General features: G+C 42.3%; 2 protein-coding genes and 1 pseudogene across 2 annotated transcripts in view; 1 reads left to right on the plus strand and 2 right to left on the minus strand.

The window, feature by feature from the left end:
• LOC147438709 (uncharacterized) overlaps positions 1-10,983 on the minus strand; it is a 41,240-nt gene extending 30,257 nt beyond the window's left edge. The window contains exon 1 of the mRNA XM_086484710.1: positions 10,295-10,983. Within this exon, the coding sequence (XP_086340836.1) occupies positions 10,295-10,803 (509 nt within the window). The 5' untranslated portion in view covers positions 10,804-10,983. The remainder of the gene's footprint in view (positions 1-10,294) is intronic.
• A 146-nt stretch (positions 10,984-11,129) lies between these two features.
• On the minus strand, positions 11,130-13,337 carry LOC147438711 (uncharacterized). The gene is made up of 4 exons (XM_086483921.1): positions 13,283-13,337; positions 12,647-12,821; positions 11,764-11,970; positions 11,130-11,542 (listed from the first exon to the last, which is right to left on the minus strand). Exons 1-4 carry the CDS (start codon positions 13,335-13,337, stop codon positions 11,317-11,319), a joined length of 663 nt encoding a protein of 220 aa, XP_086340047.1. The 3' UTR covers positions 11,130-11,316.
• Positions 13,338-15,183: 1,846 nt separating this feature from the next.
• LOC147438712 (serine/threonine-protein kinase-like protein ACR4) lies at positions 15,184-16,572 on the plus strand (annotated as a pseudogene).
• The last annotated feature ends 9,600 nt before the right edge of the window (positions 16,573-26,172 follow it).

Raw genomic sequence — 26,172 nt, forward strand, 5'->3', positions numbered from 1 at the left:
CAAGACACAACAAAGGGGAGAGGGATACAGGCTGCTAGATTGCACCTGTATGAGTAGACCGACACCAGATTGGCCCCTAACTTAGGCGCCCCTTTCGATATTTCTTTATTGTTTAAAAGAGGGAATAAACACTGTGGTTCCCTACAAGCTGCCCCGCACAAACTCGGCTGAATTTCAACTGTTCTGGCCCGATTTCGGCAACATAACTGTACTAGAACCCTTCACAGTCAGTATTCCCACGCATTGACTGACTTTCCCGACGCATACGGGCACTTTGCAAAACCTGGCGAGAATCTGCAGCACGCTGAATTCTCTGTTTTCAGCCCCGAAAATGCGCCAGATCACTTGTACAGCGGTCCCCTCGCGTCCCCGAACCTCCTGGGGGTATTAGGGACCGTTTAGGGCCAAAACCCTAAACCTGCAAAAATACACAGCAGGCTGTAATTTACTGTTTCGGGCTCTATTTCGCGTGCCGGTCGCATCTGTAGCAAGTCCTCGAGCTCCCGCACCTGTAGGGCTACTTGCCCTTTGAATCGGACGAGATTTCTGGCGTGAAACCTCTCCGAATTCACCTGTACCTGCGGGGGATTAGCCGCTAGCTAATCCAGTACCTGTGCAAGAGGCTCTTGCCTCGGCAATCGCGCATGAACCCACACAACTGTACACTGGTCAAATGAAAAGCCCACTAGTGGGGCATAACATACTGCCATAGGGGGGAGAGAGGGCAGTGCGTAGCGTGCAGGGCATCACTCCTAGCACCGCACTGTACATAGGAGGGAAAGCAAGCACTCCATAGCTCTTAACCTGTGTGACAGAAGCTGAAAATGAGCCTCTCCCAGCTTAAAAATCAGCGCCACTTCTTGTTGCATGAGGAAAGTGCACCAGAAGGTGCCACTTGGCACATTTATAAGCATTTTCCCGTTTCGGGGTTGCCGCCTAACAATCTCCCAACCGGTTGCCCAGTTGACTTCACGGCAGAGTAAGAAAATGTTCCCCTTGTCATTCCGAAGGTAATGACGCAAATACATTTTCAAGTCCCAAAATAGCAGTTCCCTAAATTTTAGGAGATGCTGCCATTGTATCTTTCTAGGTCATCTGACCCTCTTTGTACACTGCAGCCACACCCAGAACTGAAATGTAGCCTCTGTAACAAAGGATTCCAGTTTGGCTAGTCAATGACCCCACTTGGCTAACCATAGTCCTTGTCCAACTTTAGTGCTCTCTTGCCCTCAGGCCTAGACTCCCTCTGGACAGTTCCACACTAGCTATGCAATGCAGGGCAGTTAGATTTCCCGAGAGGTGTTTCCAAAAAGTGAAAGTAAATAGATAATAAGAAAGAAATCAACAAAAAGGATAGATAGTAGTCACACGCTGGTGACATATCCCCCTCTTGAAATCTCAAACGTCCTCGTTTGCATCTATGTCGTACATGCTCACGGTCAACACTGATGTATTCAACACCTGTCGACACATGTACGACACATACATGCTCATTGTCAACCCTGGTGTATTCAACACCTCGTCGGCTCATGTATTGCCTGCGTGTGAACCCTGTCCCAATGACATAGTGGTAGTTTCGCACTTTGCCATTGCTTTGAGTCACTAACTTTCCAATGACAAAATGGTAGCTGCACACTTTGCCACTGTCTTATAGTACACGTTGGATCCCGTAACACTTTCGAGCATACCCAAACCGACAGTTTAAGAATACAGTTACACATGTACTCTTTAATAGAAGCAATTACTGTATCCTTGACAAACTGACAAGAAATACTCACTTCTATAGCATTAACCAAACTTTTGGACATTCCATAAGAGCAATTGCCAAACTGACAATCTGTACAGCTGTAACATTCATGTAACAGGTATTTCATTTGAGCTCACTTTAAATACCATATACATCATTTATTTCAAAAGCCATTGTCGCACTGACAATCCATGTAGCTCTGAAACTCAAGGGGTCAAGGTAGGTTACAAATCGAAGGCTTCAAGGTAAAGTGATAACACAGTTGGTGACTCTGCAAGTTCACCTTCTTCCATCCACTTAGCATCCATTGGTGGATAGTTTCTGAACTTTACCAAGTAACGCCTAGTAACCTTGCCTTTCACTTTTCTTTCTTTATGTGCCAAAATCTGTTCCGGGACCAAGATCTCGTCAAGTTGCTCGATTTCCGGCTGATCTTCAGCTGGCATATCCTCTGGCACATCACCCACATAGGGTCTGAGAAGACTCACATGAAACGCATTGTGAAGCTTCCACCTGTCAGGCAATTTCAGCCTATATACAACATCACTGATTATGTCGCACACTTGAAAAAGCCCATAGTAACGCATGCTGAGCTTTGGAAACAGTCTTTCCTTGCTCTTCATCTTCTTTAACCTTGCCTTTTCAAAGCGCAAAAGCACCCAATCACCAAGTGAATATACCACTTCACGACGGTGACGATCAGCTGCTTTCTTTTGCTTTGCCTGAGTCTTTTCTAAGGCCACTTTGACCTTCTTGTACATTTCATCCATGTCCTGAACATACTTATCTAGTTCAAATATCTTGTCCTTTGTATGCAGTATGGGAGGAACTTTCTTGCCACCTTCAACTATCTCAAAAGGTGCCTTGCCAGTTGATGAATGCACTGTATTATTGTATGCATACTCCACCAATGGCAAATACTGCTCCCACTTTCCTTTATGCTCTGACACATAACACTTCAGCAAATCTAGGACAGTAGAATTTGCCTCTTCTAACTGCCCATCTGTTTGAGGATGAAATGACGAAGAGAATTTGAGCGTTGTGCCCATATTCTCAAACAAGCCTCTCCAGAACAAACTTGTCATGCGTGGATCACGGTTGCTAACAATCGACTGTGGCATGCCATGATACTTGAAAATATTGCTCATAAACAAGCGTGCCATCTGATCTGGCTTTATCTTCTTCCTGACAGGAATAAAATGAGCCTGTTTGCTGAATCTGCAAATAATGGTCCAAATACCATCGTTTCCTGTCTGCGTTCTCGGAAGATCAAAGATAAAATCCATAGCAATACTTTCCCATGGTTTATCTGGAATAGGTAGTGGTTGCAATAACCCTGGTGCCTTTTGCCTGTCAAACTTGACCTTCTGGCAAATTAGGCATTCTCGCACAAAGGCATCCACATCTCTTCTCAATGTAGGCCAGTAGAAGAATGTCTCAACCGCTTTAACTGTAGCATCGATACCACGATGCCCTGCATACGGTGGGACATGACTCTCTTCCATAACTTTGCGTCGCAATGGCTTTGTGACACACAATCTGCCATGCATCATCATGAACCCATCTTTGAGAAGATAGTGTTCATGACGTTGTCCATTCATTAGTTGTTCGAAGACCCTTGCAAAATCTTCATCATTTGCATACTGTTCTCTCATATCATCAAGTTCATGATGATAAGGAATTGACAGCTGAAATTTGTGGCTTCCTTGACAAGGCATCAGCCACAACGTTCTTCTTGCCTTCCACATGCACAATCTGAAAATGGAACATGGACAAGATATTTGCCCATCGCATATGCTTCTCAGATAACTTTGTCTGTGTCAAGAAGTATCGCAAGGTCTGATGGTCCGTTTGAACAACGAAATCTGCACCTAGCAGGTAGTGTTTCCAACTTAAGAGCGCATGAATCACAGCCAGTAACTCTTTCTCATAGACCTGCATCGTCATCTCTGGCCCTTGCAAAATTCTGCTCTCATAGGCTACTACCCTGCCATCTTGCATTAGCACTGCACCAATGCTACTACCATAGGCATCACACTGGACCACAAATGACTTCCTAAGATCAGGCAACACAATGACTGGATCTGAAGTTATCTTTTCCTTTAAGAGATTAAAAGCTGAAATCTCTTTCTGTGTCCATCTAAAGGTGACTGCCTTCTTTTGAAGAGCATGTAAAGGTGAAGCAATCTCAACGAAATTTCGGATAAACCTTCTGTAATAGGAGCATAGTCCCAAGAAACTTCGGACATCGTGTATCGTCTTCAAATCTGGCCATGACTTGATCGCTTCAACTTTTGCAGGATCCATTCTGACACCATCCTTTGATACAATGTGTCCCAGAAAGTGAATCTCTTCCAGAAAAAACTCACTTTTCTTTGCATTGATGAGCAACCTATGACTGTGTAGCTCTTCGAACACAATGGCCAAGTAATGCCTATGCTCCTCTTCATTCTTTGAGTAGACTATCATGTCATCAAAGAATGTATCAACAAACTGCTGGTGTGGACGGAAAATTCTGTCCATCATCCTATTGAACGTAGCAGGAGCATTTGTGAGACCAAAGGGCATCACTAAAAATTTGTAAAGGCCAAACGTTGTTCTAAAAGCAGTCTTGTGCACATCCTCTGACCTAATGCGGATCTGATGGTACCCACTCTTTAGATCTATCCTGCTAAACATAGCTGCTCCTTCTAATTTGTCCATAATATCATCAATTCTAGGTATAGGGAACCTATTCTTGATGGTATTCTTGTTCAATGCTCGCTAGTCGATGCATATACGCCATGAGCCATCCTTTTTCTGCACCAACAACACTGGAGAACAGAATGGAGATGAGCTCGGCTGAATCAGTCCCTTTTCTAATAGCTCCTGTACTTGGCCCATTATCTCTTTCTGCTGAGCCGCACTAACCCTGTACGGAGGCTTATTTGGTGGGCTACTGCCTGGCACCAAATCTATCGCATGGTCCTCGGGTCTCTCTGGCGGTAATTGAGACGGTAATGAATCAGAAAAACAGTCACTATACTGTTGTAAAAACATTGACCTTTCTTTATCTAGCATAGATAACTTTGATTCATCACAATCTGACACTTCACGTGCAAAAACCAAGTACGTAGAAAGATGCTTTTTCATTACAGAAGTAATAGCAGAAGCTGATACAGTGGGAATAGACTCCCCTTTAAGCTTTACATCCAGAATGTGAGTCTTTCCCCTGCTCTGTACAGTGATCTTTTTGTTGTAGGCATCCATGATTCCCTGTACACAAAATAACCAAGGAATACCTAACAACACATCACATCCGTCCAGTGGCATGATGTAAAATTCTTCAGCATCTACATAGGACTGGATATGTAGGCGCAACTTTCCAATGATGGGTGTCACAGTCTCTGTATGGCAGGACATGCCAAACCTGCCTCTGTTGTATACCCCATCTCTTTAGGTCTGATTCCCAACTTTGAAGCCAATTCTGGGGAAATGAAGTTGGCTTTGACACCTGGATCAAAGAAGATAAGCATTGTTTGATCCCTGACCTTTCCCCATGCTCTGCAAAGCTCACTTGCATCTAAATTTGGCTTATCGCCCACCATATCTGGCACTAGACCAGCCATGGGCTTCTTTCCTTTCTTGTCCTCCCTGTCTTCAGACTCAGTTGGCCTTTTCTTTGTAGGACAGTTGTAAGCAATGTGGCCAGGCTGCTCACAGATAAAGCATTTGTTCTCTGACCTCAGGACCTTCTTTTGTTCTTCCGACTTGCGAGGAAAATGTCTTTTCCATTTCTTCGCTGGTCCCTTTTCTGATTCAGCCGTAGCTTTGCCTTTCCCTGCGTTGGCTGGCTCCTGAGTCACTTTCGGAGCCTTCTTGGGAACATACTTCTTCGCTGAATTTTTCTTGGCTGATCCTTCCTTGACGCCAGTATTGAATTCACAATCTTCTCCCTTGAGCAAACCATTGCCAATGTTTGCTACCTCAATGAGCTGCGTCAAAGTAGTGACTTTGGTCTTCGTGCAATACTTTCTCAATCCTTTGGGTAGGCCACAACAGTATTTTTCAATCTGTTCTGTCAATGGCACAAACCTATAGGAAGTTACTTGAGGTAGAGCTTTCCAAAACTTCCAATTGTAGTCATCCAGATTCTTGCAAGTGGCAACGTTAAGCTGGTACCATTCTGTCATGACATCTGCTTCAAAGTCATCAGATAACCATGCTGCTGCAAAAATCTGCTTGAAGTAAATCCATGTGGACGGAGCTTGCCCTTAAGCAATAAAGTTGTCCACCATTGTCCCGCATTCCCTGTCAAGAAAGTGGCTGCCTTGCGGACCTTTGAAGCCTCTGTAAAGTTTCCCCCTGCATAGGTCTTGTCAAACTGCTGGAGGAATGAGAGAGCCTTCTTCCTGTCATCAAACCCTGTAAAGGTCGTGAATGTCACACCTTTGCTACCTTCTTTGTATGGAGTTGGCCTCTCCAGCGGCGTTAAATTGTCATATGGAAGTGACTGAAACATGGGAACACTGTTAGGATTCATTTGTGTTCCCTGACCGCAATTAAGTTGACCTGGAAATGCCATATTTGGCTGCTGATTTGTAATTCCAGCCATACCAATATTTGCATGTGGCATCCTAAATTGGCCCTGAGTGCTTTGAAACCCTGGTAGCATGTCCGTGACACCATACATGGGGTTAGGCATCATCGTTTGAGCACCCCCAAACACTGTTCCTGGCGTATAAAACTGATTTCCAGGTGCATGACCAGCCATGCTCTGGAATATCGATCCACCTCCAAAATAGCCAGGGTGTACTAAAGGTGGTGAGAAGACCTGTTGCATAGCCTGTAGGTTGCTTCCCTGCCCATTAGAACCAGCTATAGGCTTGCTGAAAGGTGGCAGGCTGAACTGATACAGCTTGAAAGACTGACATCTCAGCCACCTGTTCTTGCACCTTAGGCACAGGTTGTGGAGACTGCATGTTCTCCATCAAGTGTACAGGCGTTTCTATTGACTGTGCAATATGAATCACCTGTGCTTGAGCCTTAACAGGCTTTTGAATATGATCCAGTGACCCAACTTGCTGAGACAGAACAGGAGGTTGCATAAAGGCTAAAAACCTCGGATTCTGCATTACTTGTGTGAACATAGCCACAGTAGTAGCCAACTGGGTCCTGAATATATCATCATCCGTCTGTGGTGGTCTTGAGGACTCACCCACTTCATGTGTCTGTTGACCCTGTGAAGAGGAAACCTCTTCAATCACATCATCCGGTCTGTCAGCCATAATTACAATTCCCTGTGTCTGGTCTATGATCCCCTGTGTCTTCAAGCCCAAACTGACCAAGGCTCACTTCTATGGGAAAAAGTGATTTAATCCCGTCGATGGAACCATGTAAACGGCCTGTTCAATCCAAAAAGGGCGGTAGACTTTAAACTTAAACCTTATTTGCTTTCACCCATTTAATTTGTCGTCCACTTTACCTGTACTTTCAAGACACAACAAAGGGGAGAGGGATACAGGCTGCTAGATTGCACCTGTATGAGTAGACCGACACCAGATTGGCCCCTAACTTAGGCGCTCCCTTCGGTATTTCTTTATTGTTTAAAAGAGGGAATAAACGTTGTGGTTCCCTACCAGCTGCCCCACACAAACTCGACTGAATTTCAACTGTTCCGGCCCGATTTCCGCAGCATAACTGTACTAGGACCCTTCACAGTCACTATTCCCACGCATTGACTGACTTTCCCGAAGCATACGGTCACTTTGCAAAACCTGGCGAGAATCTGCAGCACGCTGAATTCTCTGTTTTCAGCCCCGAAAATGCGCCAGATCACCTGTACAACGGTCCCCTCGCGTCCCCGAACCTCCTAGGAGTATTAGGAACCGTTTAGGGTCAAAACCCTAAACCTGCAAAAATACACAGCAGGCTGTAATTTACTGTTTCGGACTCCGTTTCGCGTGCCGATCGCATCCGTAGCAAGTCCTTGAGCTCCCGTACCTGTAGGGCTACTTGCCCTTTGAATCGGACGAGATTTCTGGCGTGAAACCTCTCCGAATTCACCTGTACCTGCGGGGGATTAGCCGCTAGCTAACCCAGTACCTGTGCAAGAGGCTCTTGCCTCGGCAATCGCGCATGAACCCACACAACTGTACGTTGGTCAAATGAAAAGCCCACTAGTGGGGCATAACATACTGCCATAGGGGAGAGAGGGCAGTGCGTAGCGTGCAGGGCATCACTCCTGGCACCGCACTGTACATAGGAGGGAAAGCAAGCACTCCATAGCTCTTAACCTGTGACAGAAGCTGAAAATGAGCCTCTCCCAGCTTAGAAATCAGCGCCACTTCTTGTTGCATGAGGCAAGTGCACCAGAAGGTGCCACTTGGCACATTTATAAGCATTTTCCCGTTTCGGGGTTGCCGCCTAAAAATCTCCCAGCCGGTTGCCCAGTTGACTTCACGGTAGAGTAAGAAAATGTTCCCCTTGTCATTCCGGAGGTAATGACGCAAACACATTTTCAAGTCCCAAAATAGCAGTTCCCTAAATTTTAGGAGATGCTACCATTGTATCTTTCTAGGTCATCTGACCCTCTTTGTACACTGCAGCCACACCCATAACTGAAATGTAGCCTCTGTAACAAAGGATTCCAGTTTGGCTAGTCAATTACCCCACTTGGCTAACCATAGTCCTTGTCTAACTTTAGTGCTCTCTTGCCCTCAGGGCTGGACTCCCTCTGGACAGTTCCACACTAGCTATGCAATGCAAGGCAATTAGATTTCCCGAGGGGTGTTTCCAAAAAGTGAAAGTAAATAGATAATAAGAAAGAAATCAACAAAAAGGATAGATAGTAGTCACACGCTCGTGACAGGGACAACGTAGGTAAATTTGGCTGAGGGCAACGACGGGCGACGGGCTGGGACATTGCACGGGTTTCAGCTCAGAGCTTCCTAGCCCTGCCCTTGTTGGGAATATCCCGCAATTAGTGCTTTCCAAGAGATGACAGTCCGAACACGAAGCTCATCAAGCTTTTTGAAGTATTCAACATATGTGGCATTTCCAAGCACGGCGATTGTATTCAACACCCCTTGCCTAAAAATATCATCATGAATTCTTTTGCCCATATCAACGTCTAGTGTAATGCCACATGCCCTCAAGATGCAAGTGTAGGTAATTACATTCGGCGAGATGCCATCTCTTTGCATCTGAAGAAAAGAGCCCAGAGCCTCCCCGCCTTGTCCTTGTCCCTGTTGGGCATATCCGACAATCACTACACCAGCCCATGCCATCAACGCTACTACCACATTGTAACAGCAAGAGAAACCAGTAGGCCTACCAAGGAAAATAGCTTCTTATGGCCTAATTGTTGGCACTGCCTTTCGACAGAAAGAGAGGATGCATGACTAGGGCCTGTGTACAACGGGCATTGGGACATGCAAAGATTCTTTTGCTGGAACCGTATCTTAGAGCTTGGGAGTGGCAGTTGACACATGAGAGGTGTGAAAGCTTGAGCATGTAAGACCATCATCATTAAACAAACTTGGACATTTTGCCCCATATTTCGAAGCTCAATGTTAAATCAGCTTGAATTTTGTGATTCAAAACTATCGCTATGCTCACGTTCACGCCAATCCCGTAGGTCAATCACCACCCCCTCACTTTTTGAGAGTGCAAACCTCCCTCCGAGAGGGGTAATCATGTAATGCACAAGAAAATATACGCAAGAGCTCTGATTGCAAAAAAAACAAAGGCAACACAGTAGATACTCATCTATTTGCAAAGTTACCTATAATCTTGGAACATGGAAATAACAGTAATTCAGCTTGTTGTGAGCAAGCTCTACCTGGTTCCGCAAGCTACTAATTTATAGTGCTAAAGAACACGAAAATTTGTCCGAGAATTGTCACAAACAAGGGCTAATAAGCACATCAAACAACAATCTAGTTCCCAAAACATGGAAAATAACATTGGTATCAGCTACTACTTAGAGACCTAGTACACGAGGGCACCCTTAGTTTCATGAATGTGAGACTCGTGGCTGCTACCCATGAATATGAGACTCTTAGCTGCAAATCTCGCCCTCGGGAAATCCTTTGCTTTTTCGTCGAGAACTGTGTCGAAGGATCTTGATACTAGTAGTTGTGTCATAAGAAAGCCACCCCATGAGATGCCCTGATCTGCATGCAATTGAAGTGTACCACAAAGCTCTTGAAGATGAGCCCATAAAAAACAAGCAATTGAAAGAGAGCTCCCCTTGGCATGCAGCTACTACTGAGACAGTTTCACACAAGGCTGCCTCCAACCACCAATATGCAAGTGCATTCAAGATCAATGATAGCCTTGCACAAGTGTGAAAATAGAATTTACCACCGAATGTGAATTAAAGAAACACGTCCAACCAACCATAAAGCAAGGAACTGAATACATATCTAAAGATCAAAAGAGCCCAACCATAAAGCAAGGAACTAAATACATATCTAGAGATCAAAAGAGCAAAATGTTGATGCCTCTAAAGAGAGTATATAGAGGACGTGGATACATTCAAAATCTAACACAACGAAAACCTACATAAGGTAGTGTTGAATCCTAAATAGATCTAGATTGTATGATGCTGGTGCAGCAGCTGGTACACCGCCGACAAGGCCTGTGAAGACAACATTTGCTAGAAGCTGGATGACGTACAGGGGAATGTTTGCAGCGTTGCAAGGATCTGCACCAAACCCTACGTCTGTGCACAATGCCACCCAATTCTGCTCGTAAAGATAATCCATCGCAGTAGGGTGAAGTGGTTGCGGTCCGAAAGAGATGATTGAGGTTGGGTGCCAATTGTTCGCCCTGCTAAAGCACACAGCTAACATTGCAGACGACCCATATCGCTTGATGGTAAGATAAATCTGGAGCGATGGAATGACTTGATAGACATTAAGCCTGCTTTGGAGATCGCGCATGGATTGCGAAACATCAACGTCAATGGCGACTGTGGAAAAAGTGCCTCCGAAAATGTTGGGATCCACCTTGCCTTGAAACTGTCCTTCGATGGGAATCAGCACATCGGAGCTAATAACCATTTGCTCCATAAGTGTCGTGTTCAGGATATGCAACGACACTCCAAGCTCCGTATAGGTACCTCTTACAGTTGGTGGCAGCAGAAGGAGGTCTTCTTTAGTTGTAATGAGGGAGGAAGAAGAAAGCTATTCCGAAGCAATTGTGGCGGCTGAGGAGACACAATCTGGAAAAAGGCCCCGGATTCTTGTGACTTCTTTGAGTCGTGCAAGAGCAATGCTTGAGCGGATGGTTACTCTCAAAGAGGAGGAAGAGCCAAGCGTGGCTTATGCAAGGCGAAAACGATGCATACCCTGAACACGACACTTATGGAGCAAATGGTGATTTGCTCCATAAGTGTCGTGTTCAGGGTATGCATCACTTGCTCCATAAGTGTCGTGTTCAGGGTATGCATCACCATTTGCTCCATAAATGCCGTGTTCGGGGTATGCATCGTTCTCGCCTTGCATAAGCCACGCTTGGCTCTTCCTCCTCTTTGAGAGTAGCTACCATTTGCTCCATAAGTGTCGTGTTCAGGATATGCATCGTTATCGCCTTGCATAAGCTACGCTTGGCTCTTCCTCCTCTTTGAGAGTAGCGATCCGCTCAAGCATTGCTCTTGCACGACTCAAAGAAGTCACAAGAATCCGGGGCCTTTTTTCAGATTGTGTCTCCTCAATCGCCACAATTGCTTCGGAATAGCTTTCCTCTTCCTCCCTCATTACAACTAGAGAAGACCTCCTTCTGCTGCCTGCCACCAGCTGTAAGAGATACCTACAACAAAGAAAACAAGAAAACAATAAGTAATGTAACAAGGAAAACAAAAAAGTAAGTAATGCAACAAAGAAAGCAAGAAAACAGTAAGTAGACTGCCCAAGAAATGCCTTAAGAGATACCTACAACAAAGAAAACAAAAACAGAAAAACAGTAAGTAATACAGCAAAGAAAGCAGGAAATTAGTAAGTAGGCTGCCCAAGAAATGTCTTAAGAAGTACCTGCAACAAAGAAAACAAGAAAACAGTAAATACTGCAACAAAGAAAACAGAAACAGAAAAACAGTGAATAATGCAACAAAGAAAGCAGGAAAACAGTAAGTATGCTGCCCCAGAAATGCCTTAAGAAAACAGAAAAATAGTAAGTAATGCAACAAAGAAAGCAGGAAAACAGTAAGTAGGCTGCCCAAGAAATGCCTTAAGAGGTACCTACAACAAAGATAACAAAAACAGAAAAACAGTAAGTAATGCAGCAAAGAAAGTAGGGAATTAGTAAGTAGGCTGCCCAAGAAATGCCTTAAGAAGTACCTGCAACAAAGAAAACAAGAAAACAGTAAGTACTACAACAAAGAAAACAGAAACAGAAAACAGTGAATAATGCAACAAAGAAAACAGGAAAACAGTAAGTACACTGCCCCAAAAATGCCTTAAGAAAACAGGAAAACAGTAAGTAATGCAACAAAGAATGCAGAAAACGGTAAGTAGGCTGCCCCAGAAATGCCTTAAGAAAATCGGAAAACAGTAAGTACTGCAACAAAGAAAACAAAAACAGGAAAACAGTAAGTAATGCCTTAATAAAACAGTAAGTAATGCAACAAAGAATGAAGGAAAACAGTAAGTACTGCAACAAAGAAAACAGAAACAGGAAAACAGTAAGTAATGCAACAAAGAAAACAATAAGTAATGCCTTAATAAAATAGTAAGTAATGCAACAAAGAAAACAGGAAAACAGCAAGTACTGCAACAAAGAGAACAGAAACAGAAACAGTAAGTAATGCAAAAAGGAAAGAACTCACCATGGTTTTAGTTTTCTCTGCAACTACAGCAACTACAGCAGAACTAAACGCAGCTAACTGCAGATGGGATGCCTGCGCTTACCACTTACCTGATCAAATTTATAGAGGGAGAGGGTGCGTCTGGAAGGCTCGCTAGCCGTTGAAGCCTGAAAAGGACCGCATCGCTTAATCTGTTCTGAGAGAGAGCGCCCTGTGTAAGGTTAAGCAGCGAACAGTCTTTGTTAACGAAACAGCCTTGGCTGAATGAGCAAAGAAAATCAAAGCCTCACCCCCTCTCTCTTGGCCTGCCCAAAGGCCTAAGGCCATAGTGATGTGTTCTCTATTTGGTTGTGAAAAATCTCATATGTAATTAAAAAATAAAATAAAAGATGAAAATGTTTGATTGGTGAGTGCACTGCGACATTCAAGAAAGAATCGTTGAAAAATGTGAAGGATCCAATGTGTGTGAGCAGACTAAAAATATGAAGCAAATGTATTCAAGCGTTTGGTTGTATTTTGGCTTTCAAGATAAGGCAATGATGCTAGTGAGTGTTGGGTGATGCTCTGGTATCTCCTCTTTAAAAATTGCAGGATGAGATTTTTGGTTGAATTTTTTGGACCTAAAGCAGTGGTGCCTTCCTTGTCATGCCATGGGCCTTTAATCTTTAAAAACCTAACCTACGCTTTTTACACGTCCTCTTTGTAATGTCCTCCTCGAACCCTCGTGGCTACTGTTCCCAAATTACCTGTGAGTTTCTCTTCTGCTCTCCTCTTGCAACCATGACATGCGATCGCTACCATCAAAGCGGTGCTCATCCTCGAGTCTTCAACATTGGATGTTAATCGTCATAAATATTGATCCGCCACTGCCTCCCCCGTGAGCTTCGTTATCCTCATAGATCAAATCTCCTTCCTTCTCCAGCTATAACGCGCGCTGAACTTGAGAGGACATGAGACGCCGGCGCTATTGAGGTGGGGACAAAAGCATGAATCAGGCTCCTTATCATTGCCTCATCGCCACATGAAGAAGTAGCGATTAACCAAGCCCCAAGCTGCCTACCATCATCCGATATCGCCCTCCCTCTCTGACTAAATCCTCAACACCCTCGCTCTCTCTGCTAAGCATGTCACTAATCTGTCAAAGCCTGCCTAAATTGTCACTGAGTTCCTCTTTAAGCCCTAGTTCACCACCACCCACCTCACCGTCATCCTCTCATGCATCTTCAATGTGCATATTAACTCATCGATATCCTGTTTTGCAGGTCAATGAGATCCTTGCAAGTTGCAAAATCCATCAAGAGAGAGAGAGAGAGAGAGAAAGAAAGAATATTATATCGAAATGAATTATTTTGTACTTTCAAGCACTCTTCATGCTTCTATGAGGGGAAGTACCTTTTAATTACTGAGCTTCTTCGTCGTGGGCACTAGGGTAAAGTACAAGGTAATATAGATACCAGACTTGAGCGATGCATCTTCAACTATGGAGGACAGGATGTGATTATTTCCAGAAGGCAATGGGGGACAAGATGTGATGTTAGAAATGGACAATCGTCAGAGTAATACGAGTGTGGCGTAGAAAATTTTATTGCGAGACATGCTGACATCATCGTGAGCAGGCAAAATTCACAAGAAGCAGGCACGCAACGAATTGTAGAGTGGAGCCTTATTTCTCTAAAGCATGTAAATCTATTCCCATGGTGTCATTTTCAGACATTTTGTAGAAAGGAGGGAATTTACATGTTTTAGTCACTAATATTATTTCCATTTCATGATTTTTTTGGAGCACATTTGTATTCAGATATCAAGAATATCATACCATATTTGACATCTGGTTGTTCGCAACATATTAAAAGTGACCATTGATTATGTTGTTTAATTGAGAGTTACCTTCAAGTTTCCATCGTTAATGAAAAAATGTAGAGGAAGGCTTAAAATCGGTTGTGTTTGTGAGATTTTGGTAATTGTTCCAAGATAAAATCAATTTTTTGTTTCCTTGGTGCATTTTTTAGCAAAATTGTGTTGTAATTGAAATGAGAGTTAAGCACATTTCTTTTAATCTCACTTAACTTCTTGTCAGCATTGAGATCAACATTGAAAAGGCCACGCAGTTTTAAGGTTTGTGCTATTGATTCCCTCCACTTCATCTTCCACGGGCATGGGCTGCTAGGATTGGTGGTGCAATGAATGACCATTGTAGATCTCGTGCAAAGTAATGTTGGGAAATTGGTAATCTTGGGTACCCGAGACTACTTTGCCCCCCTTGCCTCCCCTTTCACCTCCGAGCATTGGACCCAAAACTTGGGCAATTAGAGGCTTATGTGTCGCCCATGTTCCCTATGCACGACTTCATGAAATGTAGGTGTCTATATCGGTTTTTGACGAGCGAACGGGTCATGGAGATTATTTTCGTGACAATATCTACGGTGTCCGATCTCCTCGCAGCCAAAAAACACGTCAACACAACTCCTTGTGTTGGTGGCATGCTTGAGCGATTTGTCTCCGCAAACTCAGTCTGCTTTGTAAAGTGAAGTTCTCCATAGTTTAAATGATTTTTGCCTTCATTTATTGTGTCATTTTACAAGGTATTTTATTTTGATGTATGCATGGGGAGTTTGGATCCATTATAAATTGCATGCGACAACTATTTATGCCCTCAGATCAGGTAGAAGTTCAGCAAGCAGTGGATTGTTATGGCTACAACATGACTGGATCTTTTGCAGAAGGTGCCACTTTAACATCCATTACAAGAGGCTCCCTTTTTTCTTGTGGATTGTTTGCGGTAAACAGGATGCCCATCTACTGGAGTGATGAGACAGGGAGCCATTTTCTTGTCAGGTACAAGCTCGCCAAGCTTGCAGCTGCCACCGCTAATGGAAGTATGCCTAGGTCCATCAACAAGAAGCAGAGGGGCGGGCAACAAGACGAGCTCTTTCGACTTCTCTTTTATGAAGGAGTTGAGGCTGACATCAAGAGAGCTCGAAGAACCCAAGATGTCAAGAGAAGAGGGGTTCAGATACCAAGAGCTGGAGCAAGCAACTTGTGGCTTTGACAAGGGGAATGAGATGGGAAAAGGAAGCTTCTCAATTGTATACAGAGGAGTGGTTGGCGATGGTCATGTAGACGTAGTAGTGAAGCGAGCTGCAGCAGTGCCCATGCCCAGCCAATAGCAGAAAGACTCAAATGAGTGGCGTAATGAGCTTGATCTTCATGAGTTAATGGCCAATGGGATTTTGCATGGGAAGCTTCATGGCAACAGGCATCACCTTGGGTGGGTGAGGCGAGTAACTGTCGTGGTTCAAGCACCCCACGGATTGGAATACTTGCATGGTTATGCGTGCCCTCTAAAGTTTCACAAAGACATAAAGTGGCCGACTTTGTCTTATCTTTATTGGGTCCCACCGACAATGACTCACCGTTGTTGGAGATTCCAATAGACACTTTGGGCTATGCAGACCCAGAGTATTATAGGCTCCACTACTCGACAACCAACCATGATGTGTACAGTTTTGGAGTCCTGCTCTTGGAGATTATGAGCGGTTGCAAAGCTATTGACATGGATTATGATGAGGGAAACATTTTTGAGTGAGCAGTTCCTCTCATTAAGGAAGGGCACGTGCAATGTGTATTGGATTCGAGGCTCGAGGCCCCCCCAAACTTGGATGCAGTTCACAAGATTGCATGTGTAGTGGCATAGTGTGTAAAGAAGAGGGGCACCGGTCGCCCCTCTATGGACAAGGTTACCACCTCTTTAGAGAGGGCCCTTGCTATGTTGATGGGCACATACTCAAAGGCCAACCTTTCTTGCCCTCGAAGGTGGTCTTAGGAAGCAACTGTTTGCACCACAAATCATCTCAAAAATCTTTGTGCAGGTCTGCATTTTCTGTCGACTCCTTGGAGACCACATAAGAGCATGAAGATCACAGAATCCTTCCTCCCAAGCATCAACTCCTCGCTGCAACGGGGATCCCTCTCTGAAGATGAAATGGGCGGGAGTGTTGACATCACCATATCTATATACCATGATGTAGAGGCCTAACAGTAGCGGCAATAGCTTATGTTTCCGCATTGCAAAGCTGAGATCTACCCAGCTTCTCCACAATAGTTGTTTTTGAGCTCCAAATTTTGAGTCGAGTTCATGTATTGTATATTGCAGCTGATAGGGAAGGCCCCGGTCTCTTCTATCCTATATATGGCCTTTTAGTACCTAAGTTTTGGCCTAGATAAGGCCATAGTGAAGTGTGGAATGCTCGGCAGAAATTATGAACCATTGGGTATAGCCTATCAACCAGTGTCACTTGGCAACTTAGTGATGACAAAGTTCTTTTCTTCCAATCTTGTTAGAGTGGCATTGTCTCAACTAGCTCTGCCTCATAGGAAAGATCATCATGAAAGACTACAATGCTTGCATTAATGTGGAAGATTGGCATTAGAAGCTCTTTTGCAAAGCTTAATATGACTCAAAAGCCACGCTTAGATTGATGTGCCCTTTTCAATGGCAGGTCTCGTGATTTTATCACTTGTTAATGTCTCTTAGGATAGTTTCCTACGACATTAAAACATTCTTATTCTTCTTCTTCTTTTCTCTCTCTCTCTCTCTCTCTCTCTCTCTCTCTCTCTCTCTCTCTCTCTAAATCTCTTCTGTTACCATAATCTCATGTACAATAGATCTCCTGTATCTATGCAGGCATCATCACATAATGAACATATTGTTTGCCATATCATCTGCAGCAACAATACTTTTGTGTAACTTCCGCAAGCATCATCATGCAATCAATATAACATCTGCCACATCTGTACACCAACAATACATAATCCCACAGTGCTTAGAGCAAGGGTTTGCAACATTTGCAGCAATCTACCATAAATTGCCATCCAGCTCCCTTAGTGCATGTATGGATTGGAAGCATTGATTTTTTAAAGCCTCATTAGACAAAACAATACAGCCTTCCAAAACCTTAGTTTTCATCATTTTCCAAGGAAAGGAGTACATGAAAGCATGTTGCTGGTAAAAAATCCAAGCATTTGTGGTCAGCTAGATGAACCACAAAATCCCTTTCTTTAAGTGAGAGGGCGGGAGGAACTTCAAAGATAAAACTCCAAAAGGAGTTTCTATTGTATCTTTGCCTACCTGACCAAGTGAGATGTAACAAAATTGATTTCCAGGAATAAACTAACATTTGGTTGGGGAGATGTGAAAGCAACTCATCCCGATTTAGAGAGATCCCAGTGACCTGAGAAAATTACCTTTGAAGATTCAAGCATGGTCCACATGAGATCAACCCAAAGGGTATCAATTATAATCATATCTTAAATCATTGTAGCTCTTTTGGCATAAGTGTGGTGCAATATTTGCAGGATTCCTAAACCTCCATTTTGTAAAGGAAGGTCCAACAAATCCTAGCTTAGAGGAATTCCACAAAAAATTTAATGAGAGTAGATTGGAAAGACTGCAAATGAGCGCGCGCGCGTGTGTGTGTGTGTGCAGCAATGGAGAAGAGAGAAGAAGAGAGAAGACACAGGTTTGGGTGGACTCCAAGCACAATATTGTTACGGTTATGAGTCCCTATTCTTTTATGTAGAATGAATGGTCAGTGTTAGTTCCCGGTTAGTCTCCGGCCGCCCAACACTTAGGCACATTGGGCTTTACCACCCCAACAACCTCCCACTTAAAAAACAATGTGCCTTTAAGTTGAGGTGACAATGTATATATACATACAATACAGGTAGACAAATGACCATGATCATCTACCCAATGCCCATGAGTGTCCGACAATGTGCAAACCGCTCTGAAGGTAAGCCCTTTGTTAGAAGATCAACAAGATTCTCAGTGGTGTGAATTTTGGCAAGCTGCATCGCTTGTCCTCAAGCACCTCACGAATGAAGTGATACTTCACATCCACATACTTTGTCTTTGCATGAAACACTGGATTCTTTGCCAATTGTATAGCACTTTGGCTATCACAATGTAACACATGCATCTCAACATTGATTAATCAAGTCTCCCAACAGCTGACCAAGCCATATAGCTTCCTTCAAGCTTTTGAAGCTGCAACATATTCAGCCTCTGTAGTAGTAGACAAGGTAACATAATCTTGCAAATGAGATCGCTATGAAACTGCACCTTTAGTGAATTCAAAAACATAGCCTAAAGTGGACCTTCTCTTGTCCAAGTCTCTTGCGTAATCTGCATCCGTGTAACCCATTACACATGCTTCCTTTCGTCCAAAGCAAATGCACATGTCTTTTGTACCATTCAAACATCGCATAACCCCTTTCACTGCCTCCCAATGTTTCTTGCCTGGATTTGACATATATCTGCTAACAACTCCCATTGGAAAAGCAATATCACGTTGTGTAGCAATCATAGCATACATCAAACTCCCAACTGCAAATGAATAAGGCACTTGTGCCATTTCAGCCTTTTCCTCTTCAGACTCAGGGCAATCATTTTTAGAAAGTTTCACATATGGAGGCAATGGAGTACTCAATGCCTTCCCCCTCTCCATATTAAAACGCTTGATCACTTTATCAATGTACTCAAATTGAGACAAATAGACCAATTTCTTGCATCTGTTTCGCTTAATGCGTATTCCAAGGATATGGCTTGCCTCACCCATGTCTTTCATTTCAAAGTTTGCATGTAACTCTAACTTCAAGGTTGAAATATCATCCCTACATTTCCCAAAAATTAACATATCATCCACATAAAGGACCAAAATCAGCAAACTATTATCTTTAGCTCGCTTAGTGTAGAGGCAATGGTCCATATCGCTATGTTTGTAGCCTTGAGAGAGCATGAACGAGTAGAATTTACGATATCACTCCCTTGATGACGGTTTTAGACCATAAAGAGTCTTTTCTAATTGACACACCAAGTCTTCATTGCCCCTTCTGGCTGTTGCATATAAACTTCTTCTTGAAGATCACCATGCAAGAATGTCGTCTTGACATCCATCTGGTCAAGTTTCATGTCGTCTTTAGCAACAATGCAAGTACACACCGCAGAGTAGTCATCTTGACGATCGAAGAAAAGATCTCATCAAACTCAATACCCTACTGTTGCTTAAATCCTTTAGCTACAAGTCGTGCCTTGTACTTGGGTTTATTATCATGAGGTGTAATTTTTTGCTTGTACACCCATTCGCATGGTAATACCTTTTTACCTTTAGGCAACCGAACCAACTTCCAAGTTTGATTCTTATGCAACGAGTCCATTTCTAATTGCATAGCTTTCTCCCACTTTGCCTTGTCACCCATTGACATGGCTTCCTTATAGCAGGAAGGTTCTCCGCAATCTGTCAATATAATGTAGTCCAATAAGGGAGTAAATCTATCAGGAGGCCTTGAAACTCTTGTAGACCTTCTATTAACTGCTTGAGCCGGCTGTCCCTCAACAACATCTTGTACTACAGGAGGATTCTGTACTTGCTGTCTGACATTAGGCACTTCAGCCCTATTGTGGACAATTCCATCTTCTTGGAAGATAACTCTTCTGACCTCCAATGTATGCACAGGCTTTATGCATCTTTTCGTCATTGAAGTATATGTCATTGTTGCTGCAAACTATCTTTTTAGCTTCAAGATCCCATAACTGAAATCCCATCTCGCCGTAGCCAAGAAATATGCATTTCTTTGACTTAGGAGCCAACTTGCTTCGAAACTCCTTTGGAACATGGCAATACGCTTCACAGCCAAAGACTCTAAGATGCTTGTAAGAAGGTGGCTTCCCAGACCAAAGATCTTCAGGTACCTTCTCATCTAAAGCCTTGTTAGGAGACTATTAATAAGATGGACAGCAGTTGCTAACGCTTTTGCCCAAAATCCATTAGGCAACTCTGCATTAGACAACATGCTACATAACTTCTCTTGTATGGTACGGTTCATTCTCTTATCAACACCAATTTGTGGAGGGTTATATGGACCAGTCAACTCTCGTTTGATGCCTTTGGAATCACAAAATTTTTGAAAGGCTTTAGTGACATACTCACCACCATTGTCTGACCTTAAGCACTTGAATTTCTTGCCAGACTGATTCTCCACTAATGCCACAAAATTTGAAATTTTGAAAGAACTTCATCCTTCTTCCTAAGAGGATATACCCACACTTTCCTTGAGAATTCATCAACGAATGTAACAAAGTACAATGAACCTCCCATGGATACTAGGCATAGAACTATGCACTAACTCTAATGGCTCACTTTTTCGAGTGCTTCCCCTTTTGTGTGGTGACTCTGTTTGTTTACCATAAAGACAATGCTCACGAACTGAAAAGTCTGAGACATTGAAGCCAAGAACATAACCAAAATGAGACAAGGTTTTCATTCTCTTTTGAGACATATGTCCTAACCGACGATGCCACAAAGAAACACTTGGCTGCTCATTTACACAAATTACATGGTTTTAACATTGTTTTTCTGTAGAATGAATGGTCAGTGTTAGTTCCTGGCTAGTCTCCGGCCGCCCAACACTTAGGCGCATCACATTGGGCTTTACCACCCCAACAATGATTGGGTTTCCAATCAAACAAAGGGATAAAAAACATAATGTAATGAATGAGGAACAAATATTCACAAGTATTTCATTGCTATCTTTCAAAATATCTAGCAATACAACCATAGATGTAGCGCATGATAGTTTAAGGACCATATTAAAATCCCCTCCGATAACAACATTATTAATGTCAAGGTTGAGAGCCATCTTCATAGCTCTGATCTTTCCACAGAATTATTAGAAGCAAAAACGAAGAGAGGTTTACTTTCATAAGTTAAAGAGAAAATTGAACATCTTCCAGCAGTAGGATGATCTAAAAACCAAGAAGAAAGTAAGGCAAGATTTTATGAAAGTAAGAGTGCCAATAGAATCATGTATGAGAGCAATATCAGGAATTAACTTCATGAGCCACTTGTAAAAAAACAAAGGATTTACTGGGTCATCCAACCCCTTTACACTCTAGGAGACAACGTTCATTTGATTATTGGGTAACACTGAGTACAAGCCAAGTACTCTCCTCTTGAGCATCATTCATATTCACCTCATATATTGATACCTTGAGTGTCTTTGGAGTGTTTACTAAGTAAGGAAATATTCAAACCTTCTTCAATGAGAGCCAAAGAGGTAGGAAAGGGGGGTGATTCAATATGTCATTAAGATGAGGTCACACATATCTAGATGAAAAGACTTGTTTAAACGTTCTTCTTAGTGGAGGGGTATGAAAGCCTCTGAATCAATAGGACTTTTTTCCCCTTGTCCTCCTTCGTAGAAGCTTTAGAAGAAGATGGGGAGTCGAAGGCTGGTGGAGTTTTTCCTAGAAGAGAGTTGTTTTAGAGGTAGGGATTATTTTACAGCTTTTACACCATGTGGCTTAGCAAAGTGAGAAAAAATTTGAAGGGAGGGTGCTTGGAAGTTCTTTTTTTTTTTTGGGGGGGGGGGGGGGGGTCTATCAAGAGAACCTTGATTACCAAAAATCTGTTCTTTTGGGACTAGATAAGAGAACTATCGATAAGAGACATATTTGAAGCAATCCTTAGTAAAATTTCCAAGATTTCCATAGTGGAAATAGGAACCAACCAAGTTGCCCCACTTTAAGTAGATCACAACCCTTCCCACACATGGGATTTCCATTTCTAGAGCACTAAATTTTTTTTAATAAGTCAACCACAGATGCAAGATTTATTCATGTTGAGGGACTTGATAAAGGGGACAAATATGACTTTTTCCAATGAACCAACTATTTACGTAATGCAAGACCATATGAAATAGGGAAGATCGATAAACTCTACCCATACATGACAGTTGAAACAAGTCATTTTTTATTAGCTTTATGGATTGTCCGGTTTCACAAATGGGTTCAAAAGAATGAGGGGACGATAAAAAGGACTGGTGATCTTCAAGTTTAAGGAAGAAAAGAGCTATGTGCAACAATGGGCTCAAAAGACCCTAAGGTTCAGCCCATTAAGACTTCCAAAATGCTAAGGTTCCAAAATTCATAGGTTGTGTCCAAAGGTCAAACATTAGGGGAATTGGAAGCTTTGTGTGTGTCCCAAAAAGTCTTTGTCAAGCCCTACATAGGAGGGGGCGAGCCCAAGAAGTAGCGGATGAGAGAGAAACACCCACACACACACACACTCACAAGCTTCATTTGTACACAAGGGGAAAGAGGGACACATGTCAACTCCCTAGGCCAGATGCCCACAAGGTGTACTCAAATCCTATTGGATGGCCATGGAGGTGGACCAATGAGAATTAGGCTAGAGTAAATCTAGTTTAATTAAATTAAAAACACTTAATAAAAGAGACAATAAGAATTAAGCTCTCTAGAAGACTATTAATCAGTCTCCCAAGGGGACCAATGAGCATTCAACAGCCAAATGGCTTGCCTGATTCCTATTGGCCAGGAGGCAAAGGGGTCCAATGAGAGTTTAGTTGCATTTATTAATTACATAAAGCTCTCACAAAAGGGGAAAGGGGGACACATGTCAGAAGACTATCACTTATGCTACTTAATTTCCATTGGTTAGGCCTGGGGAGGTCCAATAGAGCTGTAGCATGAGTAATTAGCAAGGGAGGTCGACCAAGAGAGAGAGGAGGCTGATTTTTGCAAGGAATTATTCACTCACACACTCACACAATCTCATGTGTGAAGCAAAGAAGACTTTCTCTCCTTCTCAAGCTTTAATGGAAAGCTTACCACCTACTCCAAGCTTGTGAGAAGGGATGCCTACACCAACAACTCTTGGCTTTGTGATGCAAATCCAACCAAGAGCCAAGCTTCAATGCATGCTCATCTCCTCTACCATGGTAATTACCATGTAAGAATACTCCTTCTTCCTCTCAATCTACTCTCATACCCCGCTAGCTCTCACCATCTTCGAAGGTGCGTGAGGTGTTGGGTCTGAGACCGTGAGGGAATTGATGTTGTGTTTGATAAGTCTTTTGCTTAGTGCATGAAGTTTCCATATTCATTGCACTAGCTAGTATTGAAGGAACACAAAGGATTGTATTGTAAAATGTCTCTCTTGATGGGAGAAACCATAATACAAAGCCTTTTGGAGGGGGTAGCGGCTCCATGCAAATCCGGTCCTCAATTGTTGTCAAATTCTTAATTTCTCTCTCTTTTGAAGTATTGTTCATGCTATCTAACTAGGTGTTATACTTTTTGCTGCTCTCTCCACCCAAGCACTCTTGTTATTCTCATTAGGAAGCTATTCTAATGAAATTCTCACTATGTTCATGCTATTTTCCACTACACACAAGTTACTAAGCCATTAAATGTTACATCAATGAAGAGAAATTGAAAAATGGTGGGGTGCATTTGGTGATGGGGTCTATGGGATACAATCTACCATTCGTTCATAGGTCAATGTGCTTCTTTTCGTCTAGTATCATTGCTTCAATGGCTAAAGGAGGAATTTCACAAAGTCAATTTCTATTTTGAAGAGGGAAATATTCATCTTCTAGCTCAACATGGAGATGATGGATACCCCTCTTAGAAAGATTCATGGTCAAAGCTTGGATATGGGGAAGATGATGGGTTGGATAGGGTGTAGATAAAGGTGTAGAGAAAGGACAGTTGAATGAGCAGGGAGAAAAGTTGAAACTTAGATCAATAGAGAAAAATGGTGCTTGGGAGGGATTTTTTTTTTTGGGAATGGGACACATTCCCAAGAGATTTTAAAATGGCACTACATGTAGGGCCCCAAAAAGTGACATCATTGTGTACCCAGTAAAAAGATGGAGTTTTTTCCCAATTTTGAGTTTTTAAATTTCTTGTTCAAAATTTCAAAAATGAAAAGCATTTTCTTTCTCTATAATTTCTTACAGGGTAAAAAATGATCTCAAACTTTCCTTAACAAAATTTATTATAAATTTCCATTATTTCTTAGTTATATTGTGAATCCACTTGAGTTATTGATCTCTAAGTGGCTTGTGGATGCCCTTCTCTTAAGAGAAGTATGCTTTTTGAGTGTTGTAACACATTGTGTAAATAAGTGAGAACTCAGAGCTTATTTATATCTTTTGCTAAGCACGAGGTCTACTAGAAGATGATCATTGTTATAGGCGTAATCCCAAAACTTCCTAGCTTGCTAAGTTAAGCCTAGAGAGGTCCTACAGGTCACCCACTACTTCTACACTACCCACTTGGTCAAGTTTAAGGGATTTCATGCCTTGATGTTGCTTCCATGCTTGATCTGGGTGTCACACTATTCCCAAATGACTCCATGTGCAGCCCATGTGATGTCTTATCCATTATAGCCAATAGCATTTCATATTTTTCAACCCTTATAGTTCCCAAACAATCTACAAAAGTCTAAATTTTCATTAATATTTTAGTATGGCTTTCAAGGGTCTAGATTTGTTTGATTTCAAAGAAAAAAGAATTTGTGTGAAGTAATGCACAACCTAAGATTCTTAAAATATCATACTTTACCCAGTTTGGAGTTCCATTTAGCCATTTATAATAGAATAATGCTAGCTTTAGTGTAAAAGAAAGTGGGTACATTACAACCTTCTTAACTTTGAAATTGAGATGTCCTTATCTCAACAATAGGTTGGCAACAAAAAAATGATTTTTGAAATTGTAAAAATTTGAGATAGAAATAAGAAAACTCTTTAGGTATTTTTACAGTATCCCGCCATTCATTCATCACCCAACATTTTCTTTTAAGCGCTAAAAGGACCAACTTTGAGTTAAAACTTTCCCTAATGGCATCTTCAAAACAAGTGGCTTCCACTTCCTATGTAATATTTGCCATATATGCACAATGAGGAGTCAGATAGCTCTCATAAGTCAATATTTGCATAGGATTGTTTACTTTCTTGAACATGTGTGGTCCAAGATCACTTTTAAGTGTCTTGTTTCCTCCTTGCATCCTTCTTACACCCAGATTCTTGATAGAGGGTATACTAAACTCCTCATCCATACCATCATCATGACTGGCACTCAAATTTTGCAACTTAATCAACTTTTTGCTTCCCTTTGCTTGATATATTTGATAAGCTAGCGGGACTTTTTCTATCACGAAACCTACCATTCCATGGCTTTTCACCATAATTGCACTAGGTGATCCTTGTAGTCCACTAAAACATGTGACTATGCATTTGTATTTTCTACTATCACATTTTATCTTACATCAATCCCTAGGTCATCCTTCACATTAGCATACCAACTCACCATTTCATCACAAACAACATCTCTAACTTTACATGTAATAGGATTGTAACATTTATACCCTTTTTGCTCAAGGGAATATCCAATGAACACACAACTTTTTTTATTTCTGAACAAGCATACTTCTTAGCTCATCTTGCACATGCACATAAGCAATACATCCAAATACTTTGAAATCTGATACATTTGGTTTTTCACCACAAAAATTCTCTTTTGATGTCATATCATGTGTTAGTAGATGGATCCAATGGGCACCCTCCTAGTCGGCCACGTCTTCACAAAGCCGTTGTTTTTTGTAATCCTATTATTTTCTCCAAGAAAGCCTTGTAAAAAAGTTGAACTATGATTATTGAGCCATATCATTGTAAAATCTAAGTTTTAATCTTTGTCTTAAGATTTTAACCTTGTAAGCCAGCCACTAGCCAAATGAGCCCTACGTATAAAGTTCAAATTTTCAAGTGTGAACAC

This window comes from Adiantum capillus-veneris, chromosome 16 (assembly GCF_014529385.1).
Source record: "Adiantum capillus-veneris isolate H3 chromosome 16, ASM1452938v2, whole genome shotgun sequence".
NCBI classification, from domain to species: Eukaryota; Viridiplantae; Streptophyta; class Polypodiopsida; order Polypodiales; family Pteridaceae; genus Adiantum; species Adiantum capillus-veneris.